This window comes from Lepidochelys olivacea (genome assembly GCF_965140295.1).
Source record: "Lepidochelys olivacea isolate rLepOli2 genome assembly, chromosome: 19".
Lineage (NCBI taxonomy): Eukaryota > Metazoa > Chordata > Testudines > Cheloniidae > Lepidochelys > Lepidochelys olivacea.
This window is the reverse complement of record NC_140429.1, coordinates 8410845-8429964: the sequence shown is the minus strand read 5'-3', so window position 1 is coordinate 8429964 and position 19120 is coordinate 8410845. Positions and strand designations below refer to the sequence as shown.

At 48.3% G+C, this 19120-nt stretch overlaps 1 protein-coding gene across 2 annotated transcripts in view; it reads right to left on the bottom strand.

Annotated features, from left to right (window-relative positions):
* Positions 1–1137: 1137 nt before the first annotated feature.
* GRHL3 (grainyhead like transcription factor 3) overlaps positions 1138–19120 on the bottom strand; it is a 42839-nt gene continuing 24856 nt past the window's right edge. For both annotated transcript variants that reach the window (XM_084609691.1, XM_084609690.1), the window contains exons 9-16: positions 17337–17495; positions 15243–15321; positions 13497–13630; positions 11892–11929; positions 11115–11203; positions 10754–10839; positions 9378–9442; positions 1138–2022 (exon numbers count right to left, since the gene is read on the bottom strand). In XM_084609691.1, coding sequence (XP_084465817.1) covers positions 1908–2022; positions 9378–9442; positions 10754–10839; positions 11115–11203; positions 11892–11929; positions 13497–13630; positions 15243–15321; positions 17337–17495 — 765 coding nt within the window. In that variant the 3' untranslated portion in view covers positions 1138–1907. The remainder of the gene's footprint in view (positions 2023–9377; positions 9443–10753; positions 10840–11114; positions 11204–11891; positions 11930–13496; positions 13631–15242; positions 15322–17336; positions 17496–19120) is intronic.

Sequence of the window (19120 nt, the reverse complement as noted above, 5' to 3'; positions counted from 1 at the left end):
CTACCGCTCGAATGGCCCCCAGCTCCTACAGGATCCCTTGTGGCCAGCTCATCCTCTTCTCCAGCTGGGCCCCACCCATGGCCCCACCCCAGTGGGCCCACTTGCAGCTGCAGGGCGCCTCCCCTCCACTCCCACAGAGGCAGGGACAGTGCCAAGAGCCTCATTCGCCCCATCCAGGAGTGGCAGCAGGGGATCCCCTCACCCTCCATGTCTGGAGCAGCAGCGGTGCCCCTCATCCCCCTGTTGGCAGGGGCCCTTCAGTACTTACCTCAGCAGCTGGAATGTAGGCCGGTTGGGCCTGCTACTTACTCCTGATGCACACTAAGCCCTCTGCGGAAATGGTGGCAGGGAGTCTTGGAGTTAACACCCCATTGAGATGCACATGGCCAACTCATGTTCCAGGCTCTCAGGAGACTCAGGTAGACTTGCTGCCCGGGTTACACTTGGGCCATGTTTTCACACTTTCCTTCCAAGTCACAAGTACTAGACATTTATGTTTTTTTTAAAAATTAATGCTGAGAATCTGATACCATAATCACAGGACTCCAGGAGCTGAGGCCCTGGGCATGGGCCTATGACTTCATCTGGCACAGGAGGACCCTACTGAGGGAGGGCTGTTGTCTGAGGATGGAAGACCATGGAGCCTTGTGAGGGTTGGGGGGAGAAAGATAGTGGAATTATCCCTAGCAGGAAATAAGTAGGGCTGATGCCTCAGTTTCCCAATGCATAGAATGGAGATAATCCCCCCCATTCGACCCCAGGGGTGTGTGAGGGTTACTGGATGATTCTAAGCACCCTTTGAGCTCTGTCCAGGAGCTGTGTGTTAATTCTGTAACACAGACTTGGAGGGAGACCCACAGGTTGCAGAAAGGATGAGTTTGGAGGAGACACCTGGAAGTCAGTCTGTGGCCATATGGCTAGAATGCTGGCTGCAGCCTCTCTGTGAACGGTCCTCTTCATAAAGAACCAGTTTAGTTTTACAAACCTGGAGTCTTCATGTTATTACCCAGCACGTGTCACATGAAACAACTTCCAATCCTTTCTCTGCCTCCCTCCCGCTTTCCCAATGGGTCCTACCTATTCCTCCCAAAGCCCCACCGAGTTAGGCAAGAACACTTCCACTTTCCATCTCTGAACCTTTATTACTATGGAATATTCAAAAAACCCAACACAGTTATAAAAACGAGTTCATGGGGAAATGTGAAGCAGCCCGGTTTTGAAATGCTCTGTGTCCTGGTGCTGGGTCAAATATAAAACGAGGCATATTTATACATATACAAAATATAAAAGGAAGGGTACATTAGAAATGTATAAAACAAATGGCTGACAAGTAGTATTTACATCCGGGGTGAGGTGGAGGGGCCGTGCCCAGAGCCAGCAGCATCTGTTTAGCAGCCACATTTAAATGCATCTGAGAAAGTCTCTTTGGAGCGAGGAGCTGCCAGCTTGGATGAGCCCGGGTTGGGTGCTGTTCGAAGGTTCTGCATGATCAATGGTTTAGTAGAAAGCTGATGCCTGTGGTCGATGCAGCAGCAGGCCAAGACAAAGGGTGAACAAAAGCATTCGTTGTCTATGTGTAGGCTGCCATTGGACAGCCATGTTAGCAGATCTGCTATTCCAACCGTGAAACAGACGCTCTGACCTATTGCCTGGGGGGAAGAAAATACAAAATACAAATAATAATAATAACAACAACAACAACAACAATAATAAATTCAACCAAGAGAAGTTCCACGTTCACACGGAGAACGGATTGTCCAAGCACTTCTCAGAACCAGCGTCTCCCCCTGCCCAGGGGAATGTGTTCAAGTAAAGGCAATGAGGCGAGCCGTGAGGTTGTGTTCCGTCTGGGTCCAACTTGCCGGCTTCAGGAGAGAAGTCCCAGCGTAAGTGCAGCCCCGGGCTCCTTAGAGCTCCTTGAGGACGATCTGGATTTTGTCCTCTGCTTCCACTATGTCCAGTAAAAAAGCCATGTGATTGCTGTAGTGCTGAATGATGTTGTTATCCATGTTCACCAAGATGCTAGGAGAGGAGAGAGACTGGATTAGGGGAGCGTATTTCAAAGTCACTTCGGCTGCAGAGCAGTGGGAACTGGGACATCCTGAATTCTCATCCTGCCTTTCCCACTAACTTGCCATGTGGCCTTGCACTGCACTGTGCCTCAGTTTCCACACAGGTGAAATAATAGGACTGACCTACCTGGGCCACACAGGTGTGGGGAGGATCAAATAGTCCTTTATAAAGTGCTTTGAACATGCAAAGCTCTATACAAACAGCATGTGTTCTTGTTACTAACCGGTTTGTAATCAGACCCGTATTGTGACAAATTGGCTCCTTTCTGGGGCTCAGCGGTAAGCGTCGGGTGGCTCATTTCCACTTGGGAAGCCAGCTTGCTCATTTAACTACAGGAGCGGGCAAGCTGGGAAGGCACACACAGAATATGGCATTGTCCACTTTATCCTACCCCAGGCTTCACAGCATTGCCGAGTTGGGCTGCAATACGGAGGAGTGACCGGGAGAGTCTTTTCCACTTACAACCGCCAAGATCCCTGTGCAGAATGTAAGCGCTGCTGTATGCCCGTTCTCCCAGAGAGGCAGAGGCAGATTAAGGTTTTGTGGGGCCCTGGGCCAGAGCAAGTGGGAGCCCCTCCCCATCCCTTCTGCCTGAATTCCTCCTGCCCCTCCCCCCCGTGCTCCTGCCGGGGGGAAAAGGGGTTGGGGCACAGGGGCTTCCCCCTCCCACCCCAGCGCTCCTCTTGGGGAGCATGGTTGGGGCTCCTCCCCTGCTCTCCAGCAAGAGCACCAGACAGGCAGAGTGGGGCAAGCCCCTGCGGCCCAACCCCGGGGTCCCCAGCAGGAGCGCTAGATGGGCGGAGTGGCCCAGTGGCTAATCTGCAACTGCAGAGAAGAACACATGCAGCCTGAACATACAGCATCAGCAGGAGAGCCAGCACTCCAAATTCTTGGCTCCTTCTAAGGGGCCACATCTTTCCTGGCCGTGGACTGCTTACAACTTCAGTGACAGTCATAAAATCAACTGCTTGGAACCAGAAATTATAAAGGGCAGGGGGAGAAGCATTTCAACAGCTGATTTAAAGCCAAGGCCATGGCTCCCCGTCATACCAGAGTTCCTCATTAAAATATAATTGATGTCACAGGGCCTCACACAGGTACATTCCCATAAATCACAGGAAGAGCTTGTAACCGTTTGGAAGCGGCAAAGAGAACAAACCATCTTTCATTGCACAGAGCACGTTCCCTCCAGGTCTCTACTGGGATCATTAATGGGGCAATAGCATTAACTGTGCAATACTCAGAAATAAGAGGCTTCAGTTTCCAGCAAATCTAGTAATTTGTCAGGCACAGAGGACAGGCCAGACCCTCAGAGGGTGTAAATCGTCAAAGTCCCTTGGCAGTCAATGGAGATACATCAGTTGACAGCACCAGAGCATCTGGCCCATCCATTCTAAGACAGTGCAGAATTCAAGGAATGTCAGATTGCCTTTAAAACAGGAAGTGCATCAAGCAGGTGAAGGGGCAAGTTTTGCCTTTTCATTCAGATTTGTTAATTACTTGCTTTAGAACTGTGACCGGAACTCAATAATTTGCTCTTCTCTGCACTTTTCAGAAGATCTCAAAATGCTTTATAAGCAGGCTGATTTCCTATATCTAGGTCCTTTCAGCGGAGGGCATTAAACATGACCCATGGGCAAACTGAGGCACAAAGTAACTTGTCCAGAGCCATGTAGCTGTTACACAAACACAACAAGGAGGCCCCAGCCTCTTTGGCAATGAACATGGGAGAGGACAGAGATCCAGAGGCTGTAGGGGCAGATAGAAAGGTGAGTGGATAGGCAGGGGCAGAAACAAAGCCGTCATGGAGTAGGATGACAATCTACCCAGCTGCCAAAATCCCCCAACCCTCCTCTTAGATTCTTCAATTGCTTGTCCACTTTTGTACTAGGAGTTCTGCTTTGTAAGCCGACTCCAGTCATCCCAGATGTAGACAGCTGCATGCTGCTTTAAACACAGAGTGGAAGTCTAGGGCTGTGTCACACAGGTGTGTCCCACGCTGCTGCCTTACGCAACCGAAAACCAAGGTGACTTTAAATGACAAATGAAGCCTCTCCAAAAAGTCTTTCATATTTCATCCACCTACAGCTGGGAAAGGCAACCAGTCTGGAGGCGTCTTGTCCCACCCAGGCTTATTTCAGCTTTGAAAGTGCTACCCACTGATAAGAGTGGGTGAACACACCAATTCGGACTCAAAAAAGAGGCAAGTGTGTCCAGTTGTTAGAGCAGGGGGCCAGGGAGACTATTCCCAGCTCTGCCACCAACTTCCTGTGTGACACTGACCAAATCACTGCATCAGCTCAGTTTCCCCATCTGTAGAATGGGGACGCTACCTGCCTACATCAGGCATTTAGCAACCCTCTGGTGAAAGGTCCACTATAGATGCTGAGTAACATTAAAACTATTAACTGAATCGAACCTTCATCTAGGTCTGAATCAGACACAAGCTTTATGGGAGACTGGGAAAATTTGGGTCAACTTTCTTCAAGCTGCTCTGCACTTTTGACCAACATGGAAGGAGAATCTTTGGACACAAAGTTACACGAGTTCTCTCCAATTCATCCTAGACACAAGGCAGTTGGAGTCACACGAACCTCATGCTATTGGGTTTCCAGTCCGATTTCTCAATCAAAAAGACTCAGGTAAGTCCTGAAGAGAAATCCAGGTAAATCAAGGTTGTTCCACTGAGCCACATTGGTTTATACCAGCTGAGGCCCACAAAGTAAACGCCAAGGAAAAAGAGAATTGCTTAGGGTGAAGCAATAGGATGAAATCGTGCAAAAGGAAAATTAAGGCTAGGAGAGCAGGAAACATTTCACAATATCCTAAGATCTAATAGATTGTAGCAGAGTTTGCATCTGAGTAAGATATTTGCTCAACAATAACTGGTGGCAATGAGTTCCAAAGGTTAATTACAAGTTGGATATGACAGTATTTCATTTGATCTGCTTTACATGTGTTGCCTTTTAATTTCCTAGTTCCTCTGATTTGGGCAGGGATAAGAACCCCTGGTTGATTCTATCTCCCAAGCATTCATTACTTCATATCAGATATAGTAACAAACAAAAATCAAGTTATAGGTGGTTCCCGCAACCAGACAGGACCCTTTCTTCCCCAGCCTCACAGGAACTTATCTGGGTAGGGGACTCAGATTCACACAGCCAGGTAGCGTAGTCAGTTCTGACTCAAGATAGCAGTAACAGCGTAGTTACCATCTGATGGCTGGTTGGAGCCCACATCACAGGAGGCATCCCAGAGGTCAGTCTCAGCAGAGAGGCCATTGATGGTACGAACAGGGGATGAGCTACCCTGGTTTTCAGAAGGAGCTCCTTCATGTCAGGGCTGAGGAGGTCAGATGTGTGTGTGTGTGGGGGGGGGAGACTGGCACTGCTGCTGCCCATGCTATCTTGGTCTTTGGATAGAAGATGCCAGCCTCCAGGGCTGCCAAGCTGACGCTTAAGGCCTTGATTCAGGAACAGGCTCAGGTTCCCTCCTAACTCTAAGCATGTGACCGGTCCCAGTCAGGGCTACCCGTTTGCTGAAAGCTACACCCATATTGAAGCACCCTCCTGCCCCTGGGCCTTGAGCCGTGGGATGGGATTTTCTGACGCCCACGGGGCTTGTTGCTCTGTTCCCACTGACCTCAATATCAAACTGCCAGGCAGACACCAGTGCCGAGCATGTTAGAAGACCCACCCGGGAAGCCCACTTCACTCAGACCTCCTCACACCGACCTCAGCAGAACAGGACAGCAGCAAGAGTCACTTTAACCTACCCCCGGCACACGCTAGCCGCTGCCAACATTCTGGGCCGGTTTCTTCCGCCTTGTTAGACGCTTGTCAGGAGCCCCGTCACCAAAACCACCTAATGCACAAACTGGCGTCAATCTAATTCTCCTGTCTCCCTCTGCGCTAAAACCTGGCCCTGTGCCAGTAAAAACAATTCATTCATTTTCCAGGCAGTCCCTGGTGCTTGCAAGGTGCGATCATAGCTGTGTGTGCGTGGAGGACTCACTGTCTAGATTTACGAAAATAAGCCTGGCAGTGGATGAGTCTTTCCTCATTCACTGGGGGAAGGGAGTGGTTCAGAGTTATTTATTTCAGAACTCGTTCTGGAAAATAGCAATTAGCTCGTTCTCAGGGATGCACCCCTCCACTGAAATCAATGGATCCCCAGTTGGTGTAAACCCATGTCGTTCCATTAAAGTCAACAGAGCTATGCCATTTTACACCAGTGGAGGATCCTGCCCATTGCCAATAGGGATCAAGCCCTGAAGGGTTTTTCACATGTGATTAACACTTCCACAATTGTACAAGAGACGCCAGCTATAACTCGGTGTCTCTGACTGCTAGGAAAACAGAGAGCAGGAGCTGGCTTCATCTGCACATATCTCAGCATGCTGGAGTAACAAGGCCTGTTTAAAGAGTGTTTCAGCTAATGCCCCACAGCTGCGCAGGATCTGCAAAGAAGCTATGTTCAGCAAGTGCCATATTGCCCTGCAAACTCTCAACAAAGCAAAACTCTCCTCCCCACCAGCATCTTGGGGGCAGTCATAGGTTACCTTAGAAAGAGAATTTCCGAAGCAGCAGCTTTGGGGCTGAACTGGGAACCGAAAGGAGAGCAGCAGTAGGCATGCTCAGGCAGATCACTGACTGGGGTTTGGATTCACCTTCAGTGAGGTCCTCCAAGAATCACTTAGTCTAAACTAAGAAAAGGCTGATTCCCAGAAGCCCTTTCCCCAGGCTCCCCCAACCTTGCCTAAGCACAAGCTCTTCCACATAGGGGAGACATGTTTGTCATCGGGGGGTGCTCCCTATCAGGTCTGATTACACCTCAAAATCACACTTTGCACATGGTTTGGTTACAAAACAACCCAATCTCCCACCTGCAGCACCAGCTCCAATCTTCAACTTTTTCCTCTGGGGTTACTTAGCAAAGAAAGCAAGATGCTGTACAACAACTTCAGGTGAAATTCTTGATCTCTTTCCAGGCTAAGGATCACCTCGTGGCTAGGAGGGATCCTTCAACTTCAACAATCAAAGCCTCCCTTTCAGACAATGGCAGCTTAACAAAGCTATTTGCTCTGTCTCTGAGGAGGGCATTGCTATTATTTGCTGTTCGTTGCTCCCAAGTTATAATTACAACAGTACACAATAACGTCAAGCTGCGGCTTGGTGGCCCAGGACCAGGGTTTTCCAGACACAACAAGCACCTCAGAGGTGGGTAGGGCACAATGAAAGTGCACTCGACGTAGTCTTTGTCTGGCAACATGAGCCCTTTGACAGAAGATTAGTGAGAGTCCTGCTGCATGGCAAACCCGTTCTCATGAGCTTTATTACAGTATCAAATGATCAGCTGAGAACAAGCTGACAGTGCTGCATACCCCTCAAAGTGTCTATTCCCATAAGAGCTGCCACAGTGGGTCACCCATTGTCCATCTTGCCCAGTATTGTGTCTCCGACAGTGGCTCATACCTGAGCTTCAGGGGGAGTATACAGAGCAGGGTAGTTATGGAATGAGCTACCCTTGTCTTCCACTCCCAATTTCTGGTTGTCAGGCTGAGGGACACCAAGAGCACGGGGTGACATTCCTGACCATCTTGGCTGATAGCCGTTGATAGACCTGTCTGCCATGAACATATCCAGTTCTCTTTTCAACCCAAATAATTGTTTGGCTTTTACAGCATCCCCTGGCAATGGCCAGTTGTGCGTTGTGTGAAAAGTCCTCCAATCACTTTGTAGGGCAGGGTAGGGACAGAGCTGTCCTTGAAGTTAATCTCCCACACTGCCACGGCAGGATGTGCAGACATCACCATGATGACAGTTTTACTCTTCTGAAGTCATTGAAGGAAACTCTTGGACAACTCAACCCTGGGAGTGAAAAGGCCACCGGCTTGTTTCCAGGAAGTCATTAAGGAGCCATCTCTAACAGCTAACAGGCAAAGGTGTGAATCAAAAGTACCAGAGTAAAATACTGTCCAACGCGGACATTGACTAAAGCTGCCTTCACAAACCCTGTGTGGTTATCAAAGGCAGACTCTAAGAGGACTTTCCCAGTCTCATTCATTCCAGTGTTAGTGGAGATGGAGCCCAAAGTTCTCAGAGACCTCTTGGAAATTTTTTACATCACCCCTGAATTTTTATTTTCCATTGAATTCCATAATGGATTGGCAGATCATCAGCTGGTGAGAATTTGCATAGTTCCGTTCATGTCAATGCAGTGACACCAGTTTACACCAGCTGAAGATCTTGCTCAATGTACCTTAACCATGATCTGGAGGGACCACCTATAGGGGAGAGAAGGGAGTTCAGTCTAGGGGTTAGTCAATCCTTGGGACTATCAACACTGGGAGCCAGCTAGTACCTACAGAGGTGGTGCTTTGTGATATGAACATGCTGGAACCAGGTGAGACTCACCCCCTCTGACTCATTTCACATGAGCCACCAAACCACCAACAGATGGTAACAACCTTCATTACCACTGACTTAGCTCAGGCTTGGAAGGTTGCTCTAGACAGGGCCTGTTGTCCCTAGCACATCAAACCAATGCATCAAAGAACAACGCGTTTTCATAGTGTTGCTTTCAGCAGGAGATACAAATCCTTTTCTTAATCAAGGCAGGAATGTATGTCTAAATCCATGTTAACGTTCATTCTGTCAGGGTCATCTATAAATTCAGGGTGCGTGTTCATATGTAGGGTCTGACCATCACCTACCAGAGTCCAGGAAGGACTCCCATGGCTGTGGATCACTCCAGTAGCGAATGATGGCTGATGAGTTGGCAAAACTGGGAGAGGAGGTGCCCTGTTTGCACCTAACCCTTGTGAAGAGTCAGTGGAACACAATGCAAAGCTTTCTAACCCTGCTGTTTTCTCTGCAGCCCAACAGGCTAGTCAGACTCCACACTGGCCAGTCCTGATCCGGGCAAGGCCTGATGCCAGTTATGCACACTAGTTGTGAGAAGCAAACATTTGTCCCTCGCAGATTGAGATAAGATAAATTCACTCTAAGCTCAGGCTTTCACTCTGAGAGATCCTCCATTAAACCACCCAGCCAACTCCCCCTCACACACACCCTTCCCGAGGAGACTTCACCACTCAAAATAAAGTTAGTACAAACAAACGTTATCCCAAATCTTTAAAGGGCAGAAAGAATTCTGTGTTTTACATGCCCCAAATGGCACAGACCTCACATAGCTTTGGTATTTATTATCTTGTTAAAATACGGTTTCATCCTGTGGCAGGGCACCCAAGGGTACAAAGATCCTAGGCGCCCAGTGCAAATGCAGATCAGAGATTTGCTTACCCGCGTTTGCATTTTTTATAGACTTTATAGATGCTTTCTTCAGGCAGCCCATATTTTTCTGAAATCTGCAGGAGAAAACGTGACACTTTACAATCTTTTTTTTTTTTTTGCACATTCAAAATGAAATTCCAGCAGATAAAATAAAAGGGATCTTTGCCTTTGGGTCACTCCTCACTGCAGGAATTCCCCCCGCCGCCTCCTTATAAAAAACGCTAGAGCAATGATCGACCACACTGCGGCTTATACTGGGGTTACTACAGTAACCTGGCCTTTTGCTGATGCTGCACGGTTGAATGGGAATCAGGAGACCTGGATGTTAACTCCTGGCTCCACCACGGAAGCGGTACGTGACCTTGGGAAGTCAACTCTGTTCCCCTTCCCTTCCTTTCCCCATCTGGTCCGTTTGGGCCCCAGCCCTGCAACTTCATGCGCACAGAGACTAATGCACCTGTGCAAAGCCTCTGCACCTTATAGCTTTTGGTTTGATGCTGCCCATTACCAACAGAAAGTGCATGTCTGACTCCGATAGCCCTGAATCCCTTCCAATCACGACTTTTGCTGAGGTTCTGGGTCAAGCTGCAAAGGCTTCTAGCATCATAAGCACTTTGATGATGCTCTGAGCAGGTTTGGAAGCTGAGGGAGAGTTTTACATTCATTCTGCAGCATTTTCTCTGAAGGTTTTTGGCTGCATTGCCAGGGTGAGGAAGCTATAACCTGACATTCTGCAACCTGCCTCTCCTCGGTTTTTAAAAGTTCGCAAAAGCAAAAGGCCCTCCCTCCCCACCCCACCCAAAGCACTGCCATAAAGGCACCATTGGATCATTTAGGTTTATTGTTTGTTTTATTCCATCCCCCGAAAGAGGAGCTAGGGTTATCGAGGATTCTTCTGATAATCATCACAGAAATATGCCTTGTGTGTTCCTCAAACAGAAAATTCCAACCCAAGGTGGATAGCAGGTAGACTTGCCCTGACTTCAGATCCCCCGCAGACAGAGCCAGGGAATGGTGAGGGATGTTTTACAGCTGAAAGTATGAAAACACTGTAATAAAAGGAGAATCCCAGGGCTTTTATATTGTGATCTGAACAAAAGTTGGAGAGAGCTCACCTCTCACGCCACAGCTCTCAACACATCAGATGACACTTTCACTGGCTGGAATTCACATCAGAAAAAGTCATCTGATGTGACGGGCTGGAATTCTTAGCACAAGGCCCATGCACCATTTAGATCCTCAAAACAGGGCAGACGGGAGATAGAAGTGGTGCACCGTCCTTGTGCTGAGCCCCTGCACAGGGAGTTAATTCTAACACCCGTCCGAGCACAGATTTCCTAAAACACACTGCAGTTTATGTGGCATAGTCATGGCACGAAACTTACAGCATTCCTGAGTCCTTGGAGATCTGGCGTCTTCAACATGAGAGCATCGAATACTTCCTCGGATTCCCTCCGCACATATAACAAGACTGGGACAGACAACAGGCAGCTTTTAAACCACTGGTTGCAGGTGTTTGCAGCACATTTCCAAAGCTCGTAGGATCCCATTTAAATGAAGATCCTGAGTGAGTTGGGCCAAGTGATGAACCACTGGCCAAACGAATTGAATTCCCATCGGGGAGGTTCTGGAAGCTGTTTGGGGCAGGGACCCTCTGTTCTGTGTTTGCCCCGCGCCTAGCAACATGGGGGCCTGGGCTGTGGTTCGGGCTGCTCAGTGCTACGATAATCTCAATAATTACAATACCTCTCTTTGCATCTTCTTCTTTGGCTAGTTTGGAAGGTGAAGGGTCAAACTCATCCGAGAAGGAGGGACAGCTCCGTTTTAATGGCAACCTAAGTAAACACGAGAGGAGACCATCAGGAAGACGTATGACAGAAGCAAACTTTCCAACAGTTAAAGCGGAGGTTCCCAAACACCGGTGACAGAATCATTACCGGAGCTGGACTGTGGAAAGGACACCGAGGAGAACACCCCTTTCCTTGAGTGCAACAGGCTCTTCAGTGATCACAAGCGGTGAGGGTTTTACATCCCAGGCAAAAGACATGTAACGTCTCGGGATTATTGGGCCCGGTCCAAAACCTGTTGAAGTTAATGACGGTCTCTCCACTGACTTTTGGATCAGGCTAAGGCGGGTATCTGAACTTCCCACCTCAGTGATTTTGAAAGCAAGGGTTTCTCTCTCTTTCAGCTTCCTTTACAGCTGCCTCTGCCTTTGGCTACCTTAGCCCTTCCGAGCCTAGTCAGGGATCATTGTGATTTTTAAGCCTGTCGCGTCACCCGATTAGCCCCAATAGTCTTTCGGGGTGGTAAAGGAAACATTACAGCAGTCTTTTTGTGGGGTGGGGCTGTGTGTTATGAGAGGCCGTTCCACACCGTTACATGATAGAAGACTTCAGTTCGGGCAGATGGTGCACCTGTAGGTAGCTGGTATGTGTGCTAAGCTCAACAGGTATCAAAACAATTATTGGCCCGAAGAGGCGAAAAGATTGATAAGTCCAAAAAAGACGTGTCCTTTCCTACCTGTTAACGTTGTTAGAAACAGCAGCAGCAGGAAGCACCTTGAATGAAAAGAAAAAAAAATTGTTTTAGTTTAAATTTTGTTTTAAAGAGCCCATAATCTGCCCCATGATGGGTTCCCCACTAAGATCCTCATTCTCACCGTCGACATCATGGCCCGATCCTGGCCTTGGCTACAGCCATGCAGCTGAAGGCAGAATATGGCTGTGTAGGGTTCAGGGGAGGGATGTGCATATATGGGGTGAAATCTTGGCTCCATTTAAATCCAGGGCAGTTTTGCCATTGACTTCAGTGGAACCAAGATTTCAGCAATGGATTCTTAGCTTATCCCCAGCTGCTTGGTCTGGCGGGAAGCTTGGCATCCCTTGTAGAGCAGCATTATCCCCTTTTCAATGGGAAGGGCCTACCCATCTGCAGAACATTCGGGAGTTTGGGGGCCTGTGAAATGCCTTGTTGGGATGTGCCGTGGGGTGATGCAGTAGCATGACAATGCTGTCATCACTGGAATAGAATAATTCAGCCGGGGATGGAACAACATGGGCTGGTCTCAGGTTTGCAAACCCGGCTGATATTTTTGTTTTAAAGGTGGATGATTTTTTCCTCTTATACCGTCATTTCCCCCAGGAAACTGTAATTAAAGAACAAACACACATCCACGTCTTTCTGACGAAGTGAAAGCCTGATAGAGTCTCATCCACTGTGATTCCTGTCCCACAGACAACAGTCCAGAATACACATCTTGTCAGAACCAAAAAGAGCTTGAATCTCGCAATCAATTCTGAATCCAGAGCCCATGGTTTCTCAGCAGATTCTGGTGTGGCAGACCAAGTTCTCCCGTTCCCTAGCCTCAACACTGTTGCACCAAAATATCATCCTGTTGCAAGACGACGTGGTGTCGGGACGCCACCATGTTGTCATGGCTGAATTTGCCCATTTGGACAAACTCAGACAGGTGGCAACTCAACTTCTTGAGTGATAGCCTCTGGAGCGCTACTGATCACTTGTGAAGCCCAGCTCTTCCCAGCTGGAGGGAAGACAGAAAGAAAAGAAGGACTTGTGGCACCTTAGAGACTAACCAATTTATTTGAGCATGAGCTTTCGTGAGCTCCAGCTCACTTCATCGGATGTGAATTGTAGCTCATGAAAGCTTATGCTCAAATAAATTGGTTAGTCTCTAAGGTGCCACAAGTCCTTCTTTTCTTTTTGCGAATACAGACTAACACGGCTGCTACTCTGAAACCTGGGAACACAGAGAGAGGCAGGGGAGAAGCTGAAGGATATCCCACAGGTGGAGGTGTTTTGAATGGAGGAATTTTGCTAGGGGTCATTTTCTGAAAATGTTTTTACTCTTTCCAGCTCAATCCACTGTGCAAATTTGCAGGTAATCCTTACACAGCCCTTCTTGAAAAAAACCTTTTCCTCAAGTTCACCTTTCCACAAATTAAATCTCCCTTCGCCTTGAAATTGTTAGTTAATAAAATTGACGCTGTGGGTTCTTTTCCTGTTCACGATGCAATTAGTGTCTCTAGGACCCACTCCACTGACCCAGCTTTCAAGTTATACGTTTGTGTGTATGTGTGTTCGAGGGATGTTTTAACAAGGACTTACCACACCACATCTCTGAAGATTTGAAAAATGGACATTTGGAATAAACAAGACCGGCTCGGTTTCTAAATCCGTCTCCGGCCTGAGGAATGTGATTTCGTTCCCTCGAAAGCCAGACAGCAAACAGCCTTTCAAACCTACGGGAACAACAGGAAATCTCATTTCAGAAAAGCTTTGCCAGTCTGCAGCTTCCTCACATCAGTGGGAGCTGTCACGTTATGACAGAGATTCATCCGCATGCACTGAGAACAAACAGCCCAAAGCTTTAAGAGTTACTCGCGTGTTACTCGTACAGAGTGCATGAAACACAAGATATTTCTTAATGAGCGGTGAATAAAGCCCTAACTCTCATCCATAGATGGATGAGGTTGGTGTGCAAATTTAGGACAGTTCATGGCCTTTACCCTTAACTGTTTCCAAAGGAGGTTTTATTTTATTTGTCCTTATTGGAAGAGCCATTCGTGCCGGTGAAAGACACTAGCCGACCTGACGAGGAGGAGCGCTGGCTGGAGTCTACCAGATCAAAAGGCCCCGTTGGCACAGATGAGGGAGGGGCCACAGAACCCAGACATCAAGTGAGCATGGGCAACAAAAAATAAAACAGGAGTGGGGGTGCAGGTCACAAAATGAGCGAACCGGAAGGAGACACTGAGCAGAGAACCTCAGACAGCACCCACTGCACCGAGACCAAGTCCAAAGAGTCAGTGGATGCTGCCCAGAGCAAATGTGCTTGGAGGCATGCATGGACATGGGACCAGAAAAAAGTCCCACAGAGGCAGAGAACCCTTCTGCTCACCCAGCTTCCTCCTCCCGGACTGAGAGACGGCCGGGGTTGGTCCCCGCCAGGAGGAGGTTAACAGCTCTGGAGACAAGCCCCATTTAACCCCAGAATGGGTATAGCAGGTGCAAGCTCAAACGCCTCACTCATGGCTTGAAGGAACCGCCTGTAGGTGCCCATTCAACAGGCCCAAGACCATCTCATTGCCCTTGGACCCCTGGCCATCAGACAGGAACGACTGACCTTGGAACTGACACCCGAGGGGGGACAAGTGATGCGGCGTGCAGAGAATGAGCCACCCAGCCTCTCCGGACCTCCTCATGAAGGAACCATCTGCCTTTTGTTATCCCACACTGTCTGTTGGCTCTAGTACGTGCCCTACAGCTGCCCTGCTCGAATAGGCTTGCCCAAGCAACAATTGTCGAATACTGCATTGCATTAGGAAGGACAGGGCTGTGGTAAGTAACATAACAAATCCCTGTTTCACACTCTCTTCACCCGCGTTACATTATTTCACATTCCAACGGGAGCGACACATTAGCCCAGTTCTCAGCTCTCAGACAGTGCTCAACTTTTTCAAAGCGTTCCCAGCCAGGACTAATAAATCCTCCCAACACCTCGCTCAGGCAGGTATCGTCGCTGGGACAGTGAGACGCAGAGAGAGGTTAGGTCTATCTGTCCATCTAAGCACTTAATCTCTGTCCATCTCTGCAGGATCTGAGCAAATTGCTCCAGGCTACACAGTGCGTCAGCGGCAGAGAGCCCAGGTTCTCCTGTCTCCCTGTCCTGGGCACACACTGTTTTCTGGCTCTGATGCTAGTTTGGGTGGATCTCATCCTTGTACACTGTTTACCAACTCACTCTGGGCCTGATCCAGAGCTCACTGGCGTCAGTGGAAAGACTCCTATTGACTTTAGTGGGCTTTGGATCAGGCCCCTTGTACCCTCCCGGTCACTAGTCCTTATACTAACCATTGTTATTGGAGTCCAGGCATTTCCCTTTCCTTCTGAACTGCTTGCGCTCATCGTCTCGCATTTTCCTCTCTGCTCCCTGTGGGGAAGGTGAGGCAAAAATTAGCAGGTATAGGGTTAACAGTACTCTGCTTTACAGCAAACATCCCTGGGAAACTGAGGCCCAGAGGGGCTAAGTGACTTACCCAAAGCCAAAGGACAAAACTGTCTCAGAGCTGGGATCAGCACTGAGGTGTCCGAACTCCCAGGTCTGGGCTCGGATCACGTCTTACCTTTACCTTTTAATATGCTAAGAAGATTGGGCTAAATTCCCTGCTGGTGCAGCTCCATTGCCTTCAGCAGAAATTGCGCGTCAGCAGAGAATCTGGCCCATTGTTGCTGTTTTTACTGGACATTTGCCTCTTAAATGGGGAGCAAAAAAAGGCCGCTAACCCTCTCAGTCTCCATAACAGCAGCACTGACACGGAAACAAGGCTCTGTTTGTGGGGCGCAGCAAGGTTTGAAAAGGTCCAGTCAACGAGCCTTTTGAGAACATAAGAACGGTCATACTGGGTCAGATCAAAAGTCTATCTAGCCCAGTTTCCTGTCCTCTGACAGTGGCCAAAGCCAGGTGCCCCAGAGGGAAGGAACGGAACAGGGAATCGTCAAGCGATCCACCCCCTGTCGCCCATTCCCAGCTTCCGGCAAACAGAGGCTAGGGACACCATCCCTGCCCATCCTGGCTAATAGCCATTGATGGACCTACCCTCACTGAACTTATCTAGTTCTTTTTTGAACCTTGTTATAGTCTTGGCCTTCACAACATCCTCTGGCAAAGAGTTCCACAGGTTGACTGTGCATTGTGTGAAGAAATACTTCCTTTTGTTTGTTTTAAACCTGCTGCCTATTCATTTCATTTGGTGACCCCTAGTTCTTGTGTTATAAGGAGGAGTAAATAACACTTCCTTATTTACTTTCTCTACCCCAGTCATGATTTTATAGACCTCAATCATATCCCCCTTAGTTGTCTCTTTCCCAATCTTATTAATCTCTCCTGATACGGAAGCTGTTCCATACCCCTAATCATTTTTGTTGCCCTTTTCTTTTAATAATAATAAATAATAATAATAATAATACCACCTTGTTCTTACATTGCACTTTTCATCAGTAGATCTCAAAGCAGTTTACAAAAAGAGAGAAGTATTTTATAGATGGGGAAACTGAGGTACAGATAGGGGAAGTGACTTGCCCAACATCACCCAGCAGGCCAGTAGCGGAGCAGGAATAGAACCCAGGTTTCCTGAGCCCTAGTCCTGTACGTGCTTCATCCACTAGGGCACAATGCCCCCCTGTTGAGTTAAATATGACACACTATCTACCCATCACCATGGTGTCTGAGCACCTGACTTTTGCACTTTGCACTTGATCCGCCTCAGAGTGGAAGACTCTGTGGTGACTGGAAAACTAGTGGAATTTTAAGAGCGTAAAATGTGACCAATTGAAAGGGGAGGGAATTATTAGTCAAATTACGTAAATCTTTTTTTAATTAATACACAGTTAACTTAATTGACTAATTAACACTTAGGATAATGGAAGCCCTTGTTAAAAAAATTCCACATCCCAAGGGGCAGGAACTCACAGTAAACAGCCTGAACACCTCCCAGAGGTCTTTCAGGAAAATAAGACCAGACCTTCCTGATATTTCTAAAGTTAAGAAAAAAACACCCCCTTTTAAAATGGAAAATATGGGCTAAACATCAGGAAAACCAAACCCTGAGAGCTACAAGACTGCAAATCAGCCTCCAAAGGGAGTGGGGAAAGTCTCAACTCTTGAGTCTTTGATAGGACTAGAGAATAAGTTACAGGGCAGAATCCTACTTAGGCCAGGGATGGATTAGATCCTCCAACAGCTCTGTCCATCTCTAACTTCTGCAAGCTCAGTGATCCAGACACACTGGCTAAATCAGTCTCTTCTCACCAAGATAGCTGAACCTGTCTATTCAGGGTTCTCATCCTCGCCAACTCATTCAGTGGCTTCAGGTCTTTTGTGCTAGTTTGGAGTGAGTATAAAATTCTCTGGAAGCAGTTCTCCCAAGGGAGGGAGAGGCTGTCTACCTTATCGCAGAAGATCTTGATCTGGCAGACGGCTCGGTGCACCAGCCGGCTTGTCCCAGGGCCGCAATCGTAGGTGTCAATCTGGAGGTTTAAAGGGACACCCTTCACTCCTTTCTGGGAGGAGAAGTCTGTACTCAGACAATTCACCCCAATAAAAACCTGCAGATAAGAAGGGAGAATGGCACAGCTTGAATGCTAACCTGCAATCCTGGGATTTTAAATGACAGAGGGAAGGACATCATCAGAGGACAATTGACTCTTCGGTTTCTTCTGAGATTCATCCCTCCAGCCTTCCCAACTTTCATCCAGCCAGTACCCAACCACTCCTCACCAGCTTAGATCTAGCAGATTCTCTGCTGCCCTGCACTGCCTGCATGCAGTCATTTACACCAGCCAGGAGTGGGCTTAACGCTATTATTCTGATTCAGTCGTGCTGCATGCCCTCTCTGCACTGGTGTAAATGGCTGCCCCAGATGCAGGGCGATGGCGAATCTGATCCTAGGGCTGCACTCACTACATTCCCCATCACGACCACATGCTGCCTCTCACCTCTGTGCTATAATAAAGAGATCTCCCCTCCTCACATCTTCCCATCTGCTCTTCACAGCCTACTCCCCGCAGATGGTACAGTCCATCCAGAGGGACACTTTGGTTTGGACAAGTTGGATATTCTAATGATGTTGCAACCTGTTCCTCACAGCCCTGCCAAAGGCCTCTCTGAGCACTATTAAGGCGACAGAAACGCTCCAGTCACCTTCAGCGGGCCTTGGGTCAGGCCTCATGTTTGCCTGCGAATATTCTCACTGAGATTTCCGTTGAGGGGCAATGCTGCCAGTTGGATTCGGGCACGCCCCTTTGTTACACACAGACAGGAGCCAGTTGCAGAGACGGAGGCAGGCTAGATCACCGCACGACTGGGCTCCCTTTGGAAATTAGTCCTTGGCAGGGAGGCTGGAAGAATTAGTATAGTCGGGGGGGTGCTGAGAGCCATGGAACCAAACTCTAAGCCTTGGATATGATGGAAACCACTTCAAGCCACGGGGTGCGGCAGCACCAGGAGGCTTCTGCAACTCTTGTATTGGAAGCCATAGTACTGTTGCAAAATTCCAACAGGACCCTCAGACCCCCTATTTCCAGCACCTACAGTCCTTGTTAGTTAAATAAATAACTCTTCCTGAAACCTGTCTCAGGCATCACTGTCTGCGGTGGGAAATGTGAAGAGAACGCTGGGCACTCACACAGCCTTAGTTCCAATTCCAAACTACAAACTCATCTGTGCAACCCAGATATTTTCCCTGGAGTTTTTGGAGACAAATACTAGGACCAGTTCCCTCAGACGGTGTAAATCAGCACAATTTAATGGGGCCTGTGCGGAGGATCTGACCCTGAAGTCAGGCCTAGCCAATACTTCTGGACTGAAAAGAAGCCACTTATCTGTTGCATTAAGTGTAGCGGCAAGAAGAAGAATTATGAATGACAACTCGCATAAGAAGTACTACAGACAGCCCTATTTAGCTGGCCTCTCTTGGCAGCTCCCAGACTTTTCAGCTCTCTGAAGTCTCACCCTGAAGTAGCCCCAGGCCAGCGTGCGGACCAAAGTTTCTGGTAACAGCTAAATTGTGTTTGGCTGCGGTGCCCCCAAGGACTTGCTGCATACCTGGCATATTTCCATTCTTGACAACCGGGCCTTGGAGGCATTTGTTAACCTCTTGGGGTTGTAAAAGACAACGGTCGCCTTTGGGCGGAAAGCAGGGCTCTGTGGAGACCCCAGAGCAAACCAAAGG